The sequence below is a fragment of the Cervus canadensis genome, chromosome 8 (genome assembly GCF_019320065.1).
Source record: "Cervus canadensis isolate Bull #8, Minnesota chromosome 8, ASM1932006v1, whole genome shotgun sequence".
Lineage (NCBI taxonomy): Eukaryota > Metazoa > Chordata > Mammalia > Artiodactyla > Cervidae > Cervus > Cervus canadensis.
This window is the reverse complement of record NC_057393.1, coordinates 83850343-83870170: the sequence shown is the minus strand read 5'-3', so window position 1 is coordinate 83870170 and position 19828 is coordinate 83850343. Positions and strand designations below refer to the sequence as shown.

The 19828-nt window shown below is 44.5% G+C and overlaps 1 protein-coding gene across 4 annotated transcripts in view; it reads left to right on the top strand.

Moving 5' to 3' along the window:
- MTR (5-methyltetrahydrofolate-homocysteine methyltransferase) overlaps nt 1-19828 on the top strand; it is a 125257-nt gene that overhangs the window by 96524 nt on the left and 8905 nt on the right. For all 4 annotated transcript variants that reach the window (XM_043477017.1, XM_043477016.1, XM_043477015.1 and 1 more), the window contains 5 exons: nt 7925-8006; nt 12280-12378; nt 13429-13504; nt 16364-16519; nt 18127-18323. In XM_043477017.1, coding sequence (XP_043332952.1) covers nt 7925-8006; nt 12280-12378; nt 13429-13504; nt 16364-16519; nt 18127-18323 — 610 coding nt within the window. The remainder of the gene's footprint in view (nt 1-7924; nt 8007-12279; nt 12379-13428; nt 13505-16363; nt 16520-18126; nt 18324-19828) is intronic.

Sequence of the window (19828 nt, the reverse complement as noted above, 5' to 3'; positions counted from 1 at the left end):
CTCACCAAGTAAGAGCCACCAGATTAAAGAGGTTCCTTAAAAAATAAGAGAAAGTAACATGACTAGCCTCTCAAGATATATCGTTGGCAACATTAGCCATAAATGAATCTTAACAGTTATAATCTGGTATATCAAGTTAAAATCAATCAGATCAGTAATGACCCACAATCTTCATGCTCTTGTAGAATATCTGTTCTCTTTGTCTGGAAAACTGAAGGTGTTCCTCTCAGGAGACAGACATCTGGTTCCTATGATCTCCCAGGTCTGTTTAACTCCAGTATTCTGTTTCTCGATGAGTTTTTCTGGCTCTCTTCCTTGCCTGTTACAGTTTCTGAAAAATTATTAGAAAATAAAAGCCAGTAGTCTTGCTTCCAGGTAACCCTCTCTTTCTCCAGTTTGGCCTGCATTTCAGCTTTGTATAAGTGGATTCCATTGATACTACTTACATACTTAATCTACTGTGTATATTCTTCTGTGTCCAGCTCAACATTATGTCTTTAAGGCCCAAACTCATTGTTAGAGTAGTGGGGGGTTTTTGGTTTGATTTTTTTTTTTTTTCTCACTTTGTGGTAAAATATTGAATTGTATAATGCCCTCTGGGTTATTTATCCTTGCTACTGTCATGGACATCTGGGTTTTTCCAGTTTGGGGTTGTTACGTGGAATGCTGCTATAAATGTCTATCTTCCCTGAAGCAGACTTGCTGGTTCACAGAATGTACATATGGTCATCTGCATTCCATGGACTCACAGGGTCACAAAAGTCAGACACAACTTAGTGACTATGTGGCAGCAACATCTGCATTAGATATTTATTGCAGGATCTTTTTCCAAAGTGATTGTACTAATTTATACTCCCACCAGCAATTATGAGGCTTCTGGTTATTCTGCACCTTTTTCAGTGTTCACCATTTTTGTATGTACGTAATAATATCTTAATAAGATCTTTATTTATATTTCTCTGCTGACTAATGATGTTGAGTACATTTTCACATGTATATTGACAATTTGGATATGCTTTTTGAATTTTTTCTTTTTAAATTAGGTATTTCACTATTTTTATTACTAATTTGTATGCATTCTTTATTCACATTGAATGCAGCTCTTTCTCAGAAAGCGTTAGTCTCTCAGTGGTGTCTGACTCTCTGTAACCCCATGGACTGTAGCCCCCCAGGCTCCTCTGTCCATGGAATTCTCCAGGCAAGAATACTGGAGTGGGTAGCCATTCCCTTCTCTAAGGGTTCTTCCTGACCCAGGGATCAAATCCTAGTCTTCTGCACTGCGGGCAGATTCTTTACTGTCTGAGCCACCAGGGAAGCCCCTGTCAGATGTTCATGAAGTCTGATTTCTGCATCTCTTCCTTTATGGTTAGTGCTGCTCGCATCTGTAGGAAGCCATCTACCCTAGGAGAGTCAGCTTTGCCAGAACGCATTCAGGAGTTTGACTGTCTCAGAAGCCATCTGAGAACCTTATCATCACCTCCTACAGATCTGTCGAGGGAGGGCTTAGCAATGGCCCAGTTCTTTCCTTTACTAACTCCTTTTTGAGCAGATGGAGGCTCAGGACTTCCAAGTTCTCATGAAAGCAGATTTCTGAGGGGAATAGCAGCATGGCTTTTCCAGTAGCAAGAGAGAATTAGAACTGTTCCCCCAGACACTCAAAATGAGACTTGAGGATGGATCCTTGGAGAGGCTGAAAGGGTTATACAGATTTGGAATCATTTGTGGGTAGAAATGTGCTTGGAGGGGCCCTTTTAAACCTATAGCAATAAGAGAATAGAAAACTGAACAGTTTACTGTCTGTAATACAGCTGATTTTGTATCACAAACTAGAAATGACTTTAATAGAAATCTGGCCCTTTTAGCTATAGAACTTCTCAAGGGCAAAAGTCTGGCAGTTAGCTCTCAATTTTTAACTGGTTTAAAGCCAATAGCTGCAAAATGTCCTTTTCTATTATCTTTTGTGTAATTTAACTTGCAGAATTCAACAGGAAGTCACATTGCCCAAAGTGGGAGGTAATTTTCTGAGTTTTGTTTTGTTTTTTTAAATTGCTCCAAAGTATGGTGCTGAATCACATAACTGATAATATTTTCCTCTGTATAGGATTTCATGGAATGAATTTTATATGCTAATCTCACTCCTGATTCTACCTTAATTTTCCTGAAATTTATTTTCCATTTTCTTTCATTTTTCTCTTCACATTTTAAGTTTTGGTCATGCTGCATTTATGTAAAACATTAATTCTGGGATAGGATATGGCATGAAATAGATGCTTGGAGTATGTGTTCTTTTTCAGAATGTGGAAGAATTTCTTCTCGTGCCCTCTTAGGTCGGCTCCAGCCTGCAGCTGGGGGCAGCTTTGTGCTAGCAGTCCCACGGGCTGAGGGAGGACCTCAACATTAGACACTCGCACAGATGAGGCCTCACCCACGCTGGTAGCGAGGCGGGAGACCGTGGGCTAGGGCTGACATCGCCAGGGCTAGTCGGTCACTATGGGAGGCGACTAATTAAATCCTAGGTGTGGACCAGTGATTTCGCAGAGATGCGTTTGAGATTCAGCCTCAGCCTCTACCCCTTTTCTCTGGGTATGTAGGAAGGAGAGGAGAGATTCCAATGTTTTGCATTTTTTCAGACTTCAGAAAGAAGTCTTCTTCCACCTGGAGAAGTTTGTATAAATGGAGGCTTAGAAAAAAGTGGAATCAATGTCAAACCAGGAGCATGCTTTTTTTAAAAATTAATTAATTTATTTTAATTGGAGGCTAATTACTTTACAGTATTGTAGTGGTTTTTGCCATACATTGACATGAATCAGCCATGGGTGAACATGTGTCCCCCATCCTGAACCCCCCTCCCACCTCCCTGCCCACCCCATCCCTCAGGGTTGTCCCAGTGCACTGACTTTGAATGCCCTGTTTCATGCACCGAACTTGGACTGGTGATCAATTTCACATATGGTAATATACATGTTTCAGTGCTAAGAATTCTCTTAAATCATCCCACCCTTGCCTTCTCCCACAGAGTCCAGAAGTCTATTCTTTACATCTGTGTCTCTTTTGCTGTCTTACATATAGGGTCGTTACCATCTTTCTAAATTCCATATATATGTGTTAATATACTGTGTTAGTGTTTTTCTTTCTGACTGACTTCACTTTGTATAATAGGCTCCAGTTTCATCCTCCTCATTAGAACTGACTCAAATGTGTTCTTTTTAATGGCTGAGTAATATTCCATTGTGTATATGTACCACAGCTTTCTTTTTTTTTTTTAATTTATTTTTTTTTTTATTAGTTGGAGGCTAATTACTTCACAACATTTCAGTGGGTTTTGTCATACATTGATATGAATCAGACATAGATTTACACGTATTCCCCATCCCGATCCCCCCCTCCCTCTCCACCCTATTCCTCTGGGTCTTCCCAGTGCACCAGGCCCGAGCACTTGTCTCATGCATCCCACCTGGGCTGGTGATCTGTTTCACCATAGATATATATCATGCTGTTCTTTTCAAACATCCCCTTCACCTTCTCCCACAGAGTTACAAGTCTGTTCTGTATTTCTGTGTTTTTTTCTGTTTTGCATATAGGGTTATCGTTACCATCTTTCTAAATTCCATATATATGTGTTAGTATGCTGTAATGTTCTTTATCTTTCTGGCTTACTTCACTCTGTATAATGGGCTCCAGTTTCATCCATCTCATTAGGACTGGTTCAAATGAATTCTTTTTAATGGCTGAGTAATATTCCATGGTGTATATGTACCACAGCTTCCTTATCCATTCATCTGCTGATGGGCATCTAGGTTGCTTCCATGTCCTGGCTATTATAAACAGTGCTGCGATGAACATTGGGGTGCACGTGTCTCTTTCAGATCTGGTTTCCTCAGTGTGTATGCCCAGAAGTGGGATTGCTGGGTCATATGGCAGTTCTATTTCCAGTTTTTTAAGAAATCTCCACACTGTTTTCCATAGCGGCTGTACTAGTTTGCATTCCCACCAACAGTGTAAGAGAGTTCCCTTTTCTCCACACCCTCTCCAGCATTTATTGCTTGTAGACTTTTGGATAGCAGCCATCCTGACTGGCGTGTAATGGTACCACATTGTGGTTTTGATTTGCATTTCTCTGATAATGAGTGATGTGAGCATCTTTTCATGTGTTTGTTAGCCATCTGTATGTCTTCTTTGGAGAAATGTCTGTTTAGTTCTTTGGCCCATTTTTTGATTGGGTCATTTATTTTTCTGGAATTGAGCTGCAGGAGTTGCTTGTATATTTTTGAGATTAATCCTTGTCTGTTGCTTCATTTGCTATTATTTTCTCCCAATCTGAGGGCTGTCTTTTCACCTTACTTATAGTTTCCTTTGTAGTGCAAAAGCTTTTAAGTTTCATTAGGTCCCATTTGTTTAGTTTTGCTTTTATTTCCAATATTCTGGGAGGTGGGTCATAGAGGATCTTGCTGTGATTTATGTCGGAGAGTGTTTTGCCTATGTTCTCCTCTAGGAGTTTTATAGTTTCTGGTCTTACATTTAGATCTTTAATCCATTTTGAGTTTATTTTTGTGTATGGTGTTAGAAAGTGTTCTAGTTTCATTCTTTTACAAGTGGTTGACCAGTTTTCCCAGCACCACTTGTTAAAGAGGTTGTCTTTTTTCCATTGTATATCCTTGCCTCCTTTGTCAAAGATAAGGTGTCCATAGGTTCGTGGATTTATCTCTGGGCTTTCTATTCTGTTCCATTGATCTATATTTCTGTCTTTGTGCCAGTACCATACTGTCTTGATGACTGTGGCTTTGTAGTAGAGTCTGAAGTCAGGCAGGTTGATTCCTCCAGTTCCATTCTTCTTTCTCAAGATTACTTTGGCTATTCGAGGTTTTTTGTATTTCCATACAAATTGTGAAATTCTTTGGTCTAGTTCTGTGAAAAATACCGTTGGTAGCTTGATAGGGATTGCATTGAATCTATAGATTGCTTTGGGTAGAATAGCCATTTTGACAATATTGATTCTTCCAATCCATGAACACGGTATGTTTCTCCATCTGTTTGTGTCCTCTTTGATTTCTTTCATCAGTGTTTTATAGTTTTCTATGTATAGGTCTTTTGTTTCTTTAGGTAGATATACTCCTAAGTATTTTATTCTTTTTGTTGCAATGGTGAATGGTATTGTTTCCTTAATTTCTCTTTCTGTTTTTTCGTTGTTAGTATATAGGAATGCAAGGGATTTCTGTGTGTTAATTTTATATCCTGCAACTTTACTATATTCATTGATTAGCTCTAGTAATTTTCTGGAAGAGTCTTTAGGGTTTTCTATGTAGAGGATCATGTCATCTGCAAACAGTGAGAGTTTCACTTCTTCTTTTCCTATCTGGATTCCTTTTACTTCTTTTTCTGCTCTGATTGCTGTGGCCAAAACTTCCAACACTATGTTGAATAGTAGTGGTGAGAGTGGGCACCCTTGTCTTGTTCCTGATTTCAGGGGAAATGCTTTCAATTTTTCACCATTGAGGGTGATGCTTGCTTGTACCACAGCTTTCTTATTCATTCTTCTGCTGTTGGACATCTAGGCTGCTTCCATGTCCTAGCTCTTGTAAACAGTGCTGTGATGAACACTGGGGTACACGTGTCTCTTTCAATTCTGGTTTCTGTGGTGTGTATGCCCAGCGGTGGGATTGCTGGGTCGTATGGCAGTTCTGTTTCCAGTTTTTTAAGAAATCTCCACACTGTTCTCCATAGCGGCTGTACTAGTTTGCATTCCCACCAGCAGTGTAAGAGGGCTCCCTTTTCTCCACGCCCTCTCCAGCATTTATTGCTGATAGCTGGACAGACTCAAACTTCATGCCTGTGCTCATCCAGCTTGGGCAATTTTTATGTTGGAAAGGAGTACTTTGATTTGCTTTTTTTAAATCATGAAATCCATCCATTTCTTCTCAGTGCCCTTTTCCAGACCATCAAATAGACAATGACCAGAATTGCACTGAGAAACCTTAGATACTTACTAAATATCAATTATGTTGGTGTAAACATTTCAATTTTTACCAACTAGCTTTAAAAGAAATGTCACTGAAGTCACATCGGGCCTAAAATATTGTTTCTTGGGGGAGCTTCATGGAGGAAAAAGACATAGGTATATTTGTGTGTTTCAAGTTGCTGAGGAAGCATCTGAGGAAGAGGAAGCATACAGAGTCTGACTTGTGTTCTATTTTGAAGCTGGAAGCAACTCCTTCTTTATAACTTTTCCTCCTGTTTGAAAATCTTCCCCGCCTCATAGACTACCCAGGGTAACTTCAGAATCTGTGGTCTCCGAGCACACAGTAGGCACAGATGCTCCTGAGGAGGCCCTGGCATTCCTTAGGCTGCTCGAGGGCAGCGGTGCAGCGCCCCCTGCTGGTGGCCATCCCAGCCTCCCAGTCCAGAAGGTATCTTCTGCGCTGGCTGGTCTAGGCTGAACTCCATCTTACAGCCCAGTTCTGGTGGCTTATGGCTTTCGTCCTTTGCTTTCTATTTCTGTAGAGAAATATGCTGAGAAACGGGACAGGTGAAATGTTAGAGGTTTTGTCTGTCTCATTGTGAATGAGTTTTTAGAGTCTTTCCTTAGAAGCCTATTAAAAACACACTCAGATATTATACCTTTAATTTTTTTTTTTTTTGGTTTTCAAAAATTGCCTCAGTAATTCACAATTATTAGAACATGTCAAAGAATTCATAAAGTTAAACTTTTGTCTCTTCCTTCCCAGAGTCAGCCCCAGTTCTAATCTTCATGTAACCAGTGCTGACATTTTGATATCTGTCTTTGCTTTTTCTATTATACAGCCACTTTAAGGTTGGTTGGTTGGTTGGTTGGGGCAGGTTGAGGGTGTTAGTATTTTGTTTTGTTTATTTTTTAAATAAAGTTCTTTTAAACAAACTGTTTTTGCTAATTTGGTTTTCCCCTGTAAAATAGCACATTCTGGACATCTTTCCAAATGGGAATATATTTTAGTTGAGGGGAAAGAATATGAAAGTATGTGACTTAGAGAAAGCTGCTGCTGCTTTAAGGGGGAAAGGAGGAGGAGAGAAGACTGGAAACACTGTCCTTTTAGTGGGAGTGGGAGCTACTGTTATCACCCATGTACATGGGATTGTGGCAAAGTCTGCACTTCTGTCCCAGCCTCAGGGCCCTAGATTAACCACATGCAGGAAGGATGTATATATCTTCAATTCTCACTTTAATACGTTGTGCTTCATACTAAAATAGCAGATACGTAGCCTGTGCTATTGATATAAACATTCAGCAATCAGAGGGCAATTTGTTGGTAAAATCAGGTGATTTTAAGCATTAAAGAGTGTTTCTTCCTCAGAACTGACATTTTCTGGTTTGGCGAAAGAAATTGGGGGCTGAGCCAGTGTTAGGATAAGATCTTGTTGCTTTAACCTCTCTCTATTACTGTGTGTTGAATTTATTTAGGTCCAAGTTTCCTTCCGACAAGTAGAAGGTGGGCTTGGGTTGGAGGAGTGTTGGTGTCTCTTGGTGGGAGGCGGGAAGCAGCAGCTGGGGACTGGTCCCGTGTCCCCTGCCGCTGTCTGCTTCTCCAGGGACTCTGGCTGGTGGCCCAGTTGATCTGCAGGAACACTCCACTTTGACCTTTATGAAAGCAAAGTGCAGTCACCAGGCCAGTCTGATCCCATTGGCAGAGAGCTGAGGACATTGCCCTCTTTTCACCCTAGACGTCTTTGTTGGCTGGGCCAAAAATCCAAGTCTTTTCCCCTTGGCTTCCCCATGTTGGGGTGGGGAGAAGGTCATTCTCGCTTTTGAAGGGATATGCAGTATTTATAAGTACCGTGAGATTTTTCTCTGGAAAGCACTGTAGAAACATTATCTCCAATGGTTCTGAACAGGAGTTGTGTAGCAACTGTCAGCCCTGACGGATGTGTTTTTCCCCCTGACCCCTCTTTTCAGAACCCACACAGCAGTTAAAATAGCCCCAAGATACAGTGCACCTGTGATCCACGTCCTGGACGCGTCCAAGAGCGTGGTGGTGGTAAGTGTGGGCCTCATGTCATTGCAGATCTGTTGTAATGAGAAAATGAGAGCGTTGCGAGTTAAGGGTACTGCCCAAGATCTTCTGTTTATTTTTGTCCTGTTCTACTAAAAAGAATCGTCAAAGACTATCCTAGGGCTTGTGGTAGGGTCACTGCAGGTATCCGCATTGCCGGAGGAGGTGGGTCAGTGTGTCCTGTGCCTTCTGGGACCTCTTCTTGAGCCAGCATCGGCAGTGCTGGTCTGAGCAGCAGAGCAGTGATGCCAGGACGCCAACCCAGAGCGGGGTTTCAGTCATTTAGAGTATTTACAAATATGAATGGGCACTTTCTTAACTCCAGCTAAAGGAATGTAGAATTTATCAGTTTTTTTTAATTGAAGTATAGTTGATTTACAAAGTTATGTTAATTTCTGCCGTACAGCAAAATCAAATCACACATATTTATACATTCTTTTTTTTTTTTAAATATTCTTTCTGATTATGGATTGTAGTTCTCTGTGCTGGACAGTGGGACCTTGTTGTTTATCCATCCTACACATAAAGCTTACATCTGATAATCCCAACCTCCCGATCCATCTCTTACTCCATTCCCTCTCCTTTGGTAGCTGCCAATCTGTTTTCTATGTCCGTGATTCTGTTTTTGCTTCAGAAATATATTCATTTGGGTCCTGTTTTAGATTCTGCATGTAAGTGGCATCATATGATATTTGTCTTTTTCTGACTTCACTTGGTATGATAATCTCTAGGTCCATCCATGTTGCTGAAAATTTCGTTCTTTATTGTGGTTGAGTAATAGGAATGTAAATTTTTTTAAATAACCCATTTCCAGATAGAAAAACGTTTAAACTGAAATGGGCCAATTGACCCTACCTGAAGACAGAAAAACATTCACAGATATATGTTTAAAACGCAGAATTTAGTGAATATGATAAACAACTTACCTTAGTGGTTTTTTCTGCTTTTCTCTATCATGAAGCCTAACATTCTCTCTTGTTATGTGTTTCATTATATTCATTGAATAATGGGACATAAAAGCTGTTGGGAATCTGAGTGACCATGTGGTCCAGTGGTTTCCAAGTATGTTTTTGCCACAGAAACCTTTGCAAGTGACGTCTTTTCTGGAAACTCAGTGGGCAAACCAGAGTGACCCCTTCCCCTCCCTCATCCCACTCCTGTTTCTCATCAAACGAGAACAATTTAAACATCACTCATCTAGTCTAGGGATTCCCAGGTGGCTCAGTGGGTAAAGAGTCTGCCTGCAGTGCAGGAAACCTAGGTCCAGTCCCTGGAGAAGGGCATGGCTACGCACTCCAGTATTCTTGCCTGGAGAATCCCACAGACAGAGGAGCCTGGCGGGCTACAGTTCTTACAGGTGCAAACAGCTGGACATGACCGAAGCAGCTGAGCACACACAGCAGTCTAGTCCAGCCTTCACGTTTGCGGGCAAGGAAGGCCGCTGAGGGGCCTGGCGATTTGTGACACTCCCAGGCGCGGTCCCAGCCTGGATGAGGGCCACCACACCTCCCAAACCACTTTCCAAAGGAATTCTTTCAGACCTGTGAATTAAAGTTGTTCAGTAACCACTAACATTATTAAACATTTACAGTGTGCCCAGCACTGTGCTGAGTGCTTTACATGGACTTTTTATTTAATTCTCATGAGGTAGATATTTTCATTATCCCCATTTTAGAGGCGAGGAAACAGGAACAGAGAGGTCAGTAACTCTTGAGGCCACAGATCCCTCAAGCAGCAGGTGTGGATTGGAACGCAGGTGGTCTTACTCTGTGCTGCATTAGTTAAACTTGTTCTGTTAATGTTTAATAAGTCTCCTTTATTAAGGATACAATTGGGCTGAAATCAAAAAATTGCAGTTTTTTAATTTGCCATTGACATAGACTAATGTGCAAATAAAGTACATTTCTACAACTCAATTTTGAAAAACACTATTTATATCTTATATTTGGATTGTATTTCCTAAGGAGCTTATTTCAGGTCCATGGTTGAGTAACCAGTGCAACTCTCTTTAAGGCTAGTGGCTATTTTCAAATGCTAATGAGCGACAACACTTCCCATTTGAAGACCAGGCTGTTGAACCCATTTGAGTACACAGGACTGACAAAGCCCCTCAGGTTAGGGCGCACTTTAGCTGGGAAGCACTTGGCCCCTTGATTCCATCTCTAGGACACTCTTCCATTGTCTTGAAGAGCTTAAGCACCATGGGCCCAGCTGGAAGCCCGCAGAGGAGGAGGCGGGGGCATCTGTGTTCTTCACTGTGTGGTCCAGCCGACTGTGGTTGGTTCTTCTCATATACAAAGGAACAGCCACCCTTTAAAATCACTCAGATATAGTCTGATGATAAGTCAGTTGGGTAACTGCTGGTGACACGTTTGGGGAGTCATTGGTAGAGTTTGTTTAGGCTGACTTGTTTAGATTGATAGTTGGTTTAGAGTCTTTTGATCTCACTGCAGTGAGTACGGCACAGGCTTACGCTCTGGCTACTGTCTCATGTTTTTATTTGAAAGATTCCAAAATACCGTAGCTGCTTAATAGTTGGAGATTTACGTTGGGGGATGCCCCCTTGCTTTTTTCCTTTTTTTAAAAAATAAAAAACAAGATGCCCAAATTTATTTTCAATGTATTCCCTCTCATTGTGCTGTGATTTGCTATGAGAAAGAAAAAGAGGATAAGAAAAGCTGTACTGTGTCTGATGGTTGGCATGAAAACCCAGGTTGACTCTGATTTTGTGATTGATCATATGGAACAGCCCATATAATTGGCCATGAACTTGTTCTTATTGAGCAAGTCAGCCTGGGCAGGGAGGGGCTTGTCGCCACAGCTCTGGGAGCAGGAGTCCCACAGGGGTGTGGAAGGGCCGGCCAACGGAAGCAGCACCTTCCACCTCCCCAGTAGTTCCCGCTGGGTGCTGTCAAGTTTTGGAAATAGGGGGGCTCACCGGGAGCTGGTGATGGACAGGGAGGCCTGGAGTGCTGCGATTCATGGGGTCGCAAAGAGTTGGACACGACTGAGCGACTGAACTGACTGACTGACTGACTTTCCCAGAGTTTAAAGTCTAGCAGAATGTAACAGTGTTTTAAAATCTTCAAAGCATTGCTTGCATGTGCTCTGGGGACTCGGGAGTAGGCATTCCTTCTTGTTTTCCTGAGTTCTGCTGAGTTTCCTAAAGGAGAACTCCACTGAGGCAAGGCCACATCTTTCTTCTTGGTGATTATATTTTCAGCTTTGGTGGCAGCGATTCTTCTACCAACTTGGTAATCATAGTCATAAATATACTTGGCTGATTCTGTTCTATAGTTTACTGAGTAGCCTCACATTTCCCAGACAGTCAGTTTCCTTTCTTGTTTTAACAGAAGTTCATGGTTGACTGTGAAGATCAGCCTCATTCTGTCAGCAGACATCCAGTGAGGATGCACCTTCTGTGTGCAGTCCTACCTCCAAAGGGCCTGCCTTAGTAAGGGAAGTAGACACGTAGACAGATGCTGGGAGCCTGTGAAAAGTGCGGTGATGGAGAGATGAAGAGTATCTTTGAAACCCTGAAGAGGGGGTACCTACCCAGTGTGTTGTGGATCCCCAGAACCCCCTCAGTTTCAGTGATTTATTCAGTGACTCACAGAACTCAAAAATGCTGTTAAACTCACAATCACCGTTTATTACCGTGAATGGATACAGATTAAAATTGAGTAAGATTTAGAAAAGGCCAGGCACTAGCTTCCAGGTGTGTCTCCCTATGGAGTCATATGGACAAGGCTTGATACTTCAACTAATGATGTGTGATAGCATGGATGGAACGTTGCCAACTAGGGATGCTGACAGAGCCTGGGTGTCTGGGGCTTTAACTGGAAGTCAGTCACGTACGTGTGGCATGCTCACTTGACTGACCTTACTCAGTCCTGAACCACTCCAGAGGTCAGACAGAGTGCAAGCCAAGTCCCCCCATAAATCACATTGTTAGCATAAACAATCTGGGATGGCCAAGGCCCCAGGTAGACGAAGACACTCTTTATCACTGAAGGCTTAGTATTTACCTCACAGGATCTGTCCTCTGTTTAGAATGTGCAGCAATGAAGCGCCCCCGGCCTACTGAGTTAACACTTTACAGCCAGTCAGAAACTAGCATAACTGGTAAATGGAGAGGAAACGACATGACCATGGGAAGGCCTGCTGAAGGTGGTGACCCCAGGACTGACCCTTGTTTTGCCTGTTTTATCTTCTTTCGCTGCTCTGTGGTCACTGCATTTTGATCTTGCATTTCCAGTGTTCTCAGCTGTTAGATGAGAATCTAAAAGATGAGTACTTTGAGGAGATCCTGGAAGAATATGAAGATATCAGACAGGACCATTATGAGTCTCTCAAGGTAAGTAACAAAAACAGGTCCCCTCTTGTTTGGGCAATAGAACGATCCTACAGTTATTATTGTGATTTTGCTGTTGGAGGAGGGGAAGGTTTGGGATCCTTTTAGAAAAGTCCTACTTTCTGCTTCACATCAGCATTCTTTACTGTTCCCAATAATTTTTGGCTATATTAAAATTAATTTTATTTATTCCACCAAACATATATTGAGTAAGCTGTAGGTGTTGGGTGCTGTTTGCTACCCGAGTTATGAGAATGAATAAAACATGAGCTCAGAGGCAGCAGCAAGACAGGAACTGAGACAGTGTGCCGAAATGACTCCCACAGATCCTTATTCTTAAGGAAATAATGGGAGAGAATGAAGACATTAGGAACATTGTAAGCCTCTCTCCCTGATCATCCAACACACTCTGTGCAGAATAATGTTTCGAGAACTATCCTTCTCTAGAGGAGCTTCAGGGGATCTGTGGAGATCAGGCATGATTACTCTTTAGAGGTTGTTAGGATATTTCTTCCTGGTTATCTGCTTACTGGGCTTTGTGTTATGGGTAGGGGATGCATTTTGGGGATGGCCCGGCAAGTGAAATGTGATGACCAACAGTGAGAAAGGAATACGTTCCTGAGGTGTTGGCTAGACCAAGACACTGTGGTTGGCTTGCCCGCTCCTTAATCTGCCCACAGGTGGCTGTTTCTTGGCTCTGCCTTCTGGGCCTCAGGGCAGTTGGTGGGTGGCCCCAGTGAACCCCAGCCTCAGGTAAAGTCCGGGCAGGAGTCTGCCCCATCGCACGCTTACTTACCTTACAGTTAAGGCTGCAGGCCTGCCTTGCATTTATGTAGCCATGTGTGTGGGATGTGTATTGCATCTCTATTGTTCTGGTGCTGATGTGAAGCCATTTTAGATGTAACAGGAAGAGTTTTCTAGAATATGAATTTTCATGAATAAGAGCATTTGTTTTCTTGCAAAATATATTTACTAGCTTCCTTGGACATACTTTAATAGTAGCAGCTGAAAATCTAAGAGTCTCTGACTGAATAACTTTTCTTTTTTTCATAGGAGAGAAGATACTTAACCTTAAGGCAAGCTAGAGAAAATGGTTTCCATATTGACTGGCTGGCAGAGCCTCCTCCAGGTCTGTTGGGCTGTGTGTTAGAGAGATGTGATAGCTCTGAGCTGAAGAGAGGTTTGCATTTTCAGGTCAGCAGAATCAAACAGGCAGCTGGAAACTCTTCATTATGTTCAGTAGTGATGATGAATGACAATGATGATTGAAAATGAAAGTCAATAGGTGCCATTTATGGAGAACCAAACACTGTCCTGAGATTGAACTGCAGCAGCTCTGAGTCCTTGACACAACCCTAAAATGAATGTGTTCTTATCTCCGCTTTAATTTGAAGAAATGGAATTTCAAGCGACAGCTTGAAAGGTTACTAGCATTCAGTCTCTGCCGTGTCTCCCACACCCTCGTCCTGCCTCTGTGCTGTGCCTCAGTGGGCCTTCTTCGTCTGAAGCCGAGACCTGCTTGGGCGGCAGTCACCGCTTTGGCCTGGGTCCCAGCCGGCCCAGGTGCAGACGTGGAACGTCTGAAATCGCAAACTCCTGCGTGTTGAGGAGACCAAGACATTGCCGCCACGCAGGCGCTTCTGTTCTGTTCACTCTTACTCTCGCTCGGACGCTTCCCTCTTGTGGTTTCTTTCCCTTCTGGTTTCTAAACTTTCTTGCCCTGCATGGGTGTTCACGATAATGTGTAAGACATTCTGACAGGTTCAGAGAGGCATGAGATATGAATGCAAAACTGAGACAGGGTGAACAGGGGTTATATTAATTGAATCCACATTTCCAAGGTAATACCTCTAATCTGCTTTCATTGCTCACCTCACCCACGTTCTACACATGCTCAGCAGAGTGATGGGTATTAAACTGGAAACGTAGGTGAGCTGGGTTCTAGATTTAGTCCAGCTGTGTTTAGTGTGATTTAGCGGGAGGAAGGCACATGGAGAGTTGGGTTCTAATCCCAACTTGGCTCCTGGCTCTGAATCCCTGAGTGACCCTGAGCATCTTATTTCCATGTTCGACAGTTTCTAATACATAAGAAAGGAGTTACTTTATGGAAATGTTGTAAGGATAAAATAAGATAATATGTATAAACCTTTTAAAAATATGCATTACTATACCAGCCCAATCAATGATTTTGTCTTTAGCTTTCACTATGAAATTGGAAAAATATTGCAAGGGGAGATCCATTTTAGTCAAGTCAAATGTCCAGAATACATCTCAATAGAAATAGTTCCCTCAAGGTTCACAGCTCCAGGCAGTGGTGGTGGCAGTTTTCAAGAGCTCTTTAACCCCCTTGCAGGGCCCCTCAAGGACAGCCCAGTCCTGGCGTATTTTCAGGAAGTCAGTAAAAGGAAAATGAAGGGTTCTTCTTTTCTAGGTCTTTGGTGGTAAACCTAGAAACCTCAAACAAACCTCCAGCTCTGACCAACAAGCTCATTCAAGAATAACACCCTTCAGTCACCCGGAAGCAGAGTGTTTCCCTGCCTTTCTAGGCAAGAGGACACTTCAGTCAGGAGAACAGCTGTAGTTTCTTTTTAATTACCAAACTAATCAGCAGAATAAAATACTTAAAAGGAAGGGATTGTCCTGTATAGTAAAAAGATGACCAGGAACACATGAGAAAAAACTACCATGGGTGGTATAAAAAGGTAGAGATTTCCAGGCAAAATTAAGAAGCTGTGCATACTTTTTCTATACTTTGACCTCTCACTTATACTATCGAATGAGACAAAAACACTCCTGAAACTGAGCACCAAAGCATGGTGGTTTAGTTTAAGTTCTCTGATCCCTGTTTGCAGATCAGGAAACTGAGGATGTGAGGGCTGGGAAGCGGGCAGCACAGTGATCACCTTGGACCCTGGCCTGACTCACCCCAGGCTAGGTGGTGCAGGGGGCAGCGTGGTGTCCAGGAAGCCCAGGGGCACCGTCTGTCTCTGGAGTCTTCACCAGTATTTCACTTATGACTTACAAGGCAGTATAAAGAAGAATGTATTGAGTATCCATGTACCCCTACCAGTCACTTAAGAAGTAACCTACTGCCCATTTTAAAAAGACAGAGCAATACATAGTAGTAATTCCTGTGAGCCCCTGCCTCCCTGGCTGGACCCTGAATCTGATGCCTGGTTTCCATGCATTTCCTTAGACTTTGATCATGTGCATATGTATCAGTGAAAGTGAAAGTTTCTCAGTCATGTCCAACTCTTTGCAACCTCATGGACTATGCAGTCCATGGACTTCTCCAGGCCAGAATACTGGAGTGAATAGCCTTGCCCTTCTCCAGGGGATCTTCCCAATCCAGGAATTGAACCCAGGTCTTCCACATTGCAGGCGGCTTCTTTACCAGCTGAGCCACAAGGGAAGTGCAAGAATACTGGAGTGGTTAGCTTATCCCTTCTCCAGCGGATCTTCCTGACCCAGGAATCGAACCAGGGTCTCCTGCATTGCAGGCGGATTCTTTACCAACTGAGTATGAGGGAAGCCCATGTATGTCAGTAGGCAATATAGATTATTGATCATGTTTTAAAACTTGATGGATGTGGCTTCTTCTATGTGTCTTTCTCTTGTGTGTTTTCTTTTAGCGTTACCTTCCTCTGTACAAGTGAAGGTGAACCCAGTCTGTCTATTTTCTTGGGCATAGGGGAGGGGAAGGGGTTGAGGGAAGTTTCCAAGGGTCATGTAGTCAATCAGCTGCAGGAGAAGAAGAGTTTTATTTAAGATGTGCTGCAGAATTGGTCCCTCTCCACAGTAGTTTCTAGTTTCCCTCTTTGTAAAACAGCTCCTCTGGGTGACAGGAGGGAGGCAGAGCATGGAAGCTGACAGAGCAGGAAGGAGCAGGCCAGGAAGGCTTCTCGTAGGAGGCTCTGGGCACGAAGGGAGCTGGGCCACAGGCCCGCCCTGGCATCATCGGGGTTGACGGCTCATTCCTTTCCTGCAGTGAAGCCCACATTCCTCGGGACTCGGGTCTTTGAAGACTACGACCTGCAGAAGCTGGTGGACTACATTGACTGGAAGCCTTTCTTCGACGTCTGGCAGCTCCGGGGCAAATATCCGAACCGAGGCTTTCCCAAGATATTTGACGACAAAACTGTAGGTTAGTTTCGTAAGTGCTTCTGTCCTGCACTGACATTCGAGACATTGTCTTGGGACCTTGAAGATGAGATTAGGTAGTGGAGTGGTGGGTTTGGATTATGCCGGATGGAGTGTTTTGTTTTTTTGTTTTTTCTTTTGGCTGCACCTCAGAGCTTGTGGGATCCTGACCAGGGATCATACCTGGGCCCTCCGAGTACAGAGTCCTAACCACTGGACTTCTAGCAGAGTCCTAGAGTTCATTGTTTCCATGTGATATATAGGATATTGTTTACCTGCTCAGTCCTTTGATGGTTTTCAAACTGCTGGGTTGATTGTTATTTATTGAGTAAACTTGGCATTTCGTTTACTCATTCTGAACTGAATCTTTGTTGACATCAATTACTTGCTGGGCACTGGGGATCCGCAGAGAAGATGTACCATGGCCGCTATCTGGTACCTGCTGGCTGAGGCAGCAGTGGCGGGTGATTCCCACATGACAGACCAGGCTTCTGCTTCAGGGCTAAGCCTGGGCCTCTGTGGACACCAGGGGATGAGCTTGAGCTCAAACTGGAAGATCAGGAAAGGCTTCCTGGAGGAGGTGGTATTTGGACTGCTCTTTGAAGATTAGATGGGAGTTACTGAGGCTGGGCCTGGGAATGTGAGATGGTGAAGGAAGGACCCTCCAGGCCGGGCAGACCGAGTGAGAGGGCACAGACGTGTGAGCTGATCTGAATGCAAGGAGTCCGTTGTGCCCAGTGGAGGTGAGGGCTGGGGGCGACAAGCCAGTTGATAGATAATCTGCTCTCCCTGCTTCTGTCTTCCAGCCCTGCCCCAGAGACATGGGATCTAAGCCCATGAAGGCTCAGCCCTTCAACGGGTTCAGTAACAGCCAGCTCAGAGTGCAATGAGCAGTGGACTGCTGGACATGGGGGTTAGGGCTGAGGGGAGCCTGAGAGAGCACCCCTAGCCCCCCTCCTGGAGGGATCTCTGGGGTGCATATTAGGATGCTGGGATACAGCGGCTCTCAGGCTCCCCAGGGTGCGGTGGTGAGAAAGGGGCGCTCGTTCTGAAGCGCTCCAGAGTGATGACGGGGCAGTAGAGAGGCCACGGTGGAGCCGGCCGGTCCAGGCCCTGGTGAAGGCACTCAGGCCCTGCTGGCACCACCGGCGTCAGGTGAGGCCTGCGGGGTCCCCGCCTGCCGCCCAGGAGCCGCGCCCGAGCCCACTTCGCTCTGCAGGCTGCTCTGTGCCCCAGGGGTCACGGCAAGGTCAGGGGGGCTGTCTGTGCACAAGGAGAGCGGTGATGGAAGGATCTGGCCTGCTTTGTGTCACTCTGTCTGACACGTTTCTGCGGGGAGTGAGAGCTGGCGCCCTGCCTTTTGTTAAATGGAAAAATATGAGTGGTGTGAGCTGGTGGAGCCGACTGTATCTGGGAGCTGTACTTAGCAGAACCACCGAACCCTCAGCTACTGCACCTGGGGCTGTGCCGACTGCAAACACGGACTTAAAGTATTTGAGAGGAGAAGAGGGATAAGGAGGGAAACTGGGGAGAAGCAGTGGTTTTAAAAAGCTTTCTTTAGTGGGTGTTATTGGCATACCTAAGTGAATTCTTATGATATTTTCCTAATAGGTGAAGAGGCCAAAAGGGTCTATGATGATGCCCAAAATATGCTGCAGACACTGATCAGTCAGAAGAAGCTCCAGGCCAGGGGCGTGGTTGGGTTCTGGCCGGCACAGAGCGTTCACGATGATATCCACCTGTATGCGGAAGGCATGGTGCCACAAGCCTCGGAGCCCATAGCCACCTTCCACGGGCTCAGGCAGCAGGTATGGAGGCCGTGCTGCCAGCGGACACGTAGCCCTCTTTGGTTTAAGCACTGAAAGATCATAAATAAGATTGGCATAAGTCTGAGCTTTGTGTTAGCATGGCTCCACCCTACCTCACCCCAGATGACCCATCGCAGTCCTGAGTCCGAGGCTTTGTGATGGAGAGAATGGACCAACGCGGGTTTAGAAGCTGGGCCTCAGGCACCAGCAGGAGGGAGGTGTTTCCTGTCAGGTTGGACGGGTGAGGAGAAACACTGCTTTTGCCTCGGGGTCACACACAGGTGGACATTCACTTGCTCAAGAACGTCGGTTTGGGTCCAGGCCTGTTGTTAAACCAGGCTGGTGGCCCCCTTTCTCAAGGGGAAACAGGTGGGAGCAGACTTCTGCTGCATGTCTACTGGGGGCCAGCTGCTTAGTAGAGCGCTTGCTGGACCATCTTGTTTAATTTCCACCCAGCTTGTTGGCAGGCAGTGTCTCTGTGCAGAGGAGAACACGAAGGCCTGTGGAGGGTACGCTGAGCCCCACAGCTTGGAGGGAGCCCAGCGTGTGCACACCCCCCGCACCACTGGCCCCTCCTGGGTCAGAGGACAGGCTCTTCCGCTCACGGCTCCCTCTCTGTGCCCCTGCCTTTAAACAGGCAAGTTTGCCAGCATGTCCCTTCAGCTGCTATAAAAAAACAAGGTGTCCTAATCAACTGGAACCAGAATTCTCCAGTCATTAACAAAGTTATTAAATAAGTTATTTTTGCAAGGTCTTAACTCCCATTCTCAGTCCTTCAAAATGATAGTATTGCTTTTCATCATAACCACCATATATTTCATAATGACAGATATTTTAGCTGTGACAATATCTGAGGGAGTTCTTAAGCTAGGGACATTAAAAGGTACCTTAACAAGTTAAATGGGAGTAGCTACACCCTTGCTATGTGCACCCAGGCCCAGCACATCCTCACTGTGCACTCAGGCCACAAGACGCAAGAGGATTCTGATGTTAAGTTCTCGCCCCTCCTCACCAGGGAATTAGTGACTTTCCTTTTACCTAAGTAACTCAGTTCAGAAACCTCCTCCCTGGCCTGAAGTTCCCTCCTTCAGTCCTGTGTCCTCTGATCTCTTTTTACACCCAGCACCATTCCTGTCCAGGCAGTCTGTGATGGACGGTATTAGGGCATTTAATGTAATGACCTCAGTACGTGTGTACTTACCCGGATAGATATTTCTAAGGAGGTGCTTTTTTTCCAGTACACTGGAAAATTCTGATGGTAGCGACTCACTGCGCTGGGGGGTCTTCTGTTCTGAGTGGCTCTGATCGCTGTTTGTCTGAAAGTGCTGTGGGGCTCTGTGACCTCTCTCTCCTTATGGTGCCAGGAAGCTTTGTCTCTCCCTCTGGCTTTTGTTAGCAAAGAGCAGTTGATGGACAGAGTACAACTGGCAGGCAGCTCCTCCCTGCAGGGCTGGCCCTGAGTCTGACATTCCCATGTGCCTTTGTCAGCTACCTTCTTGCCTGCA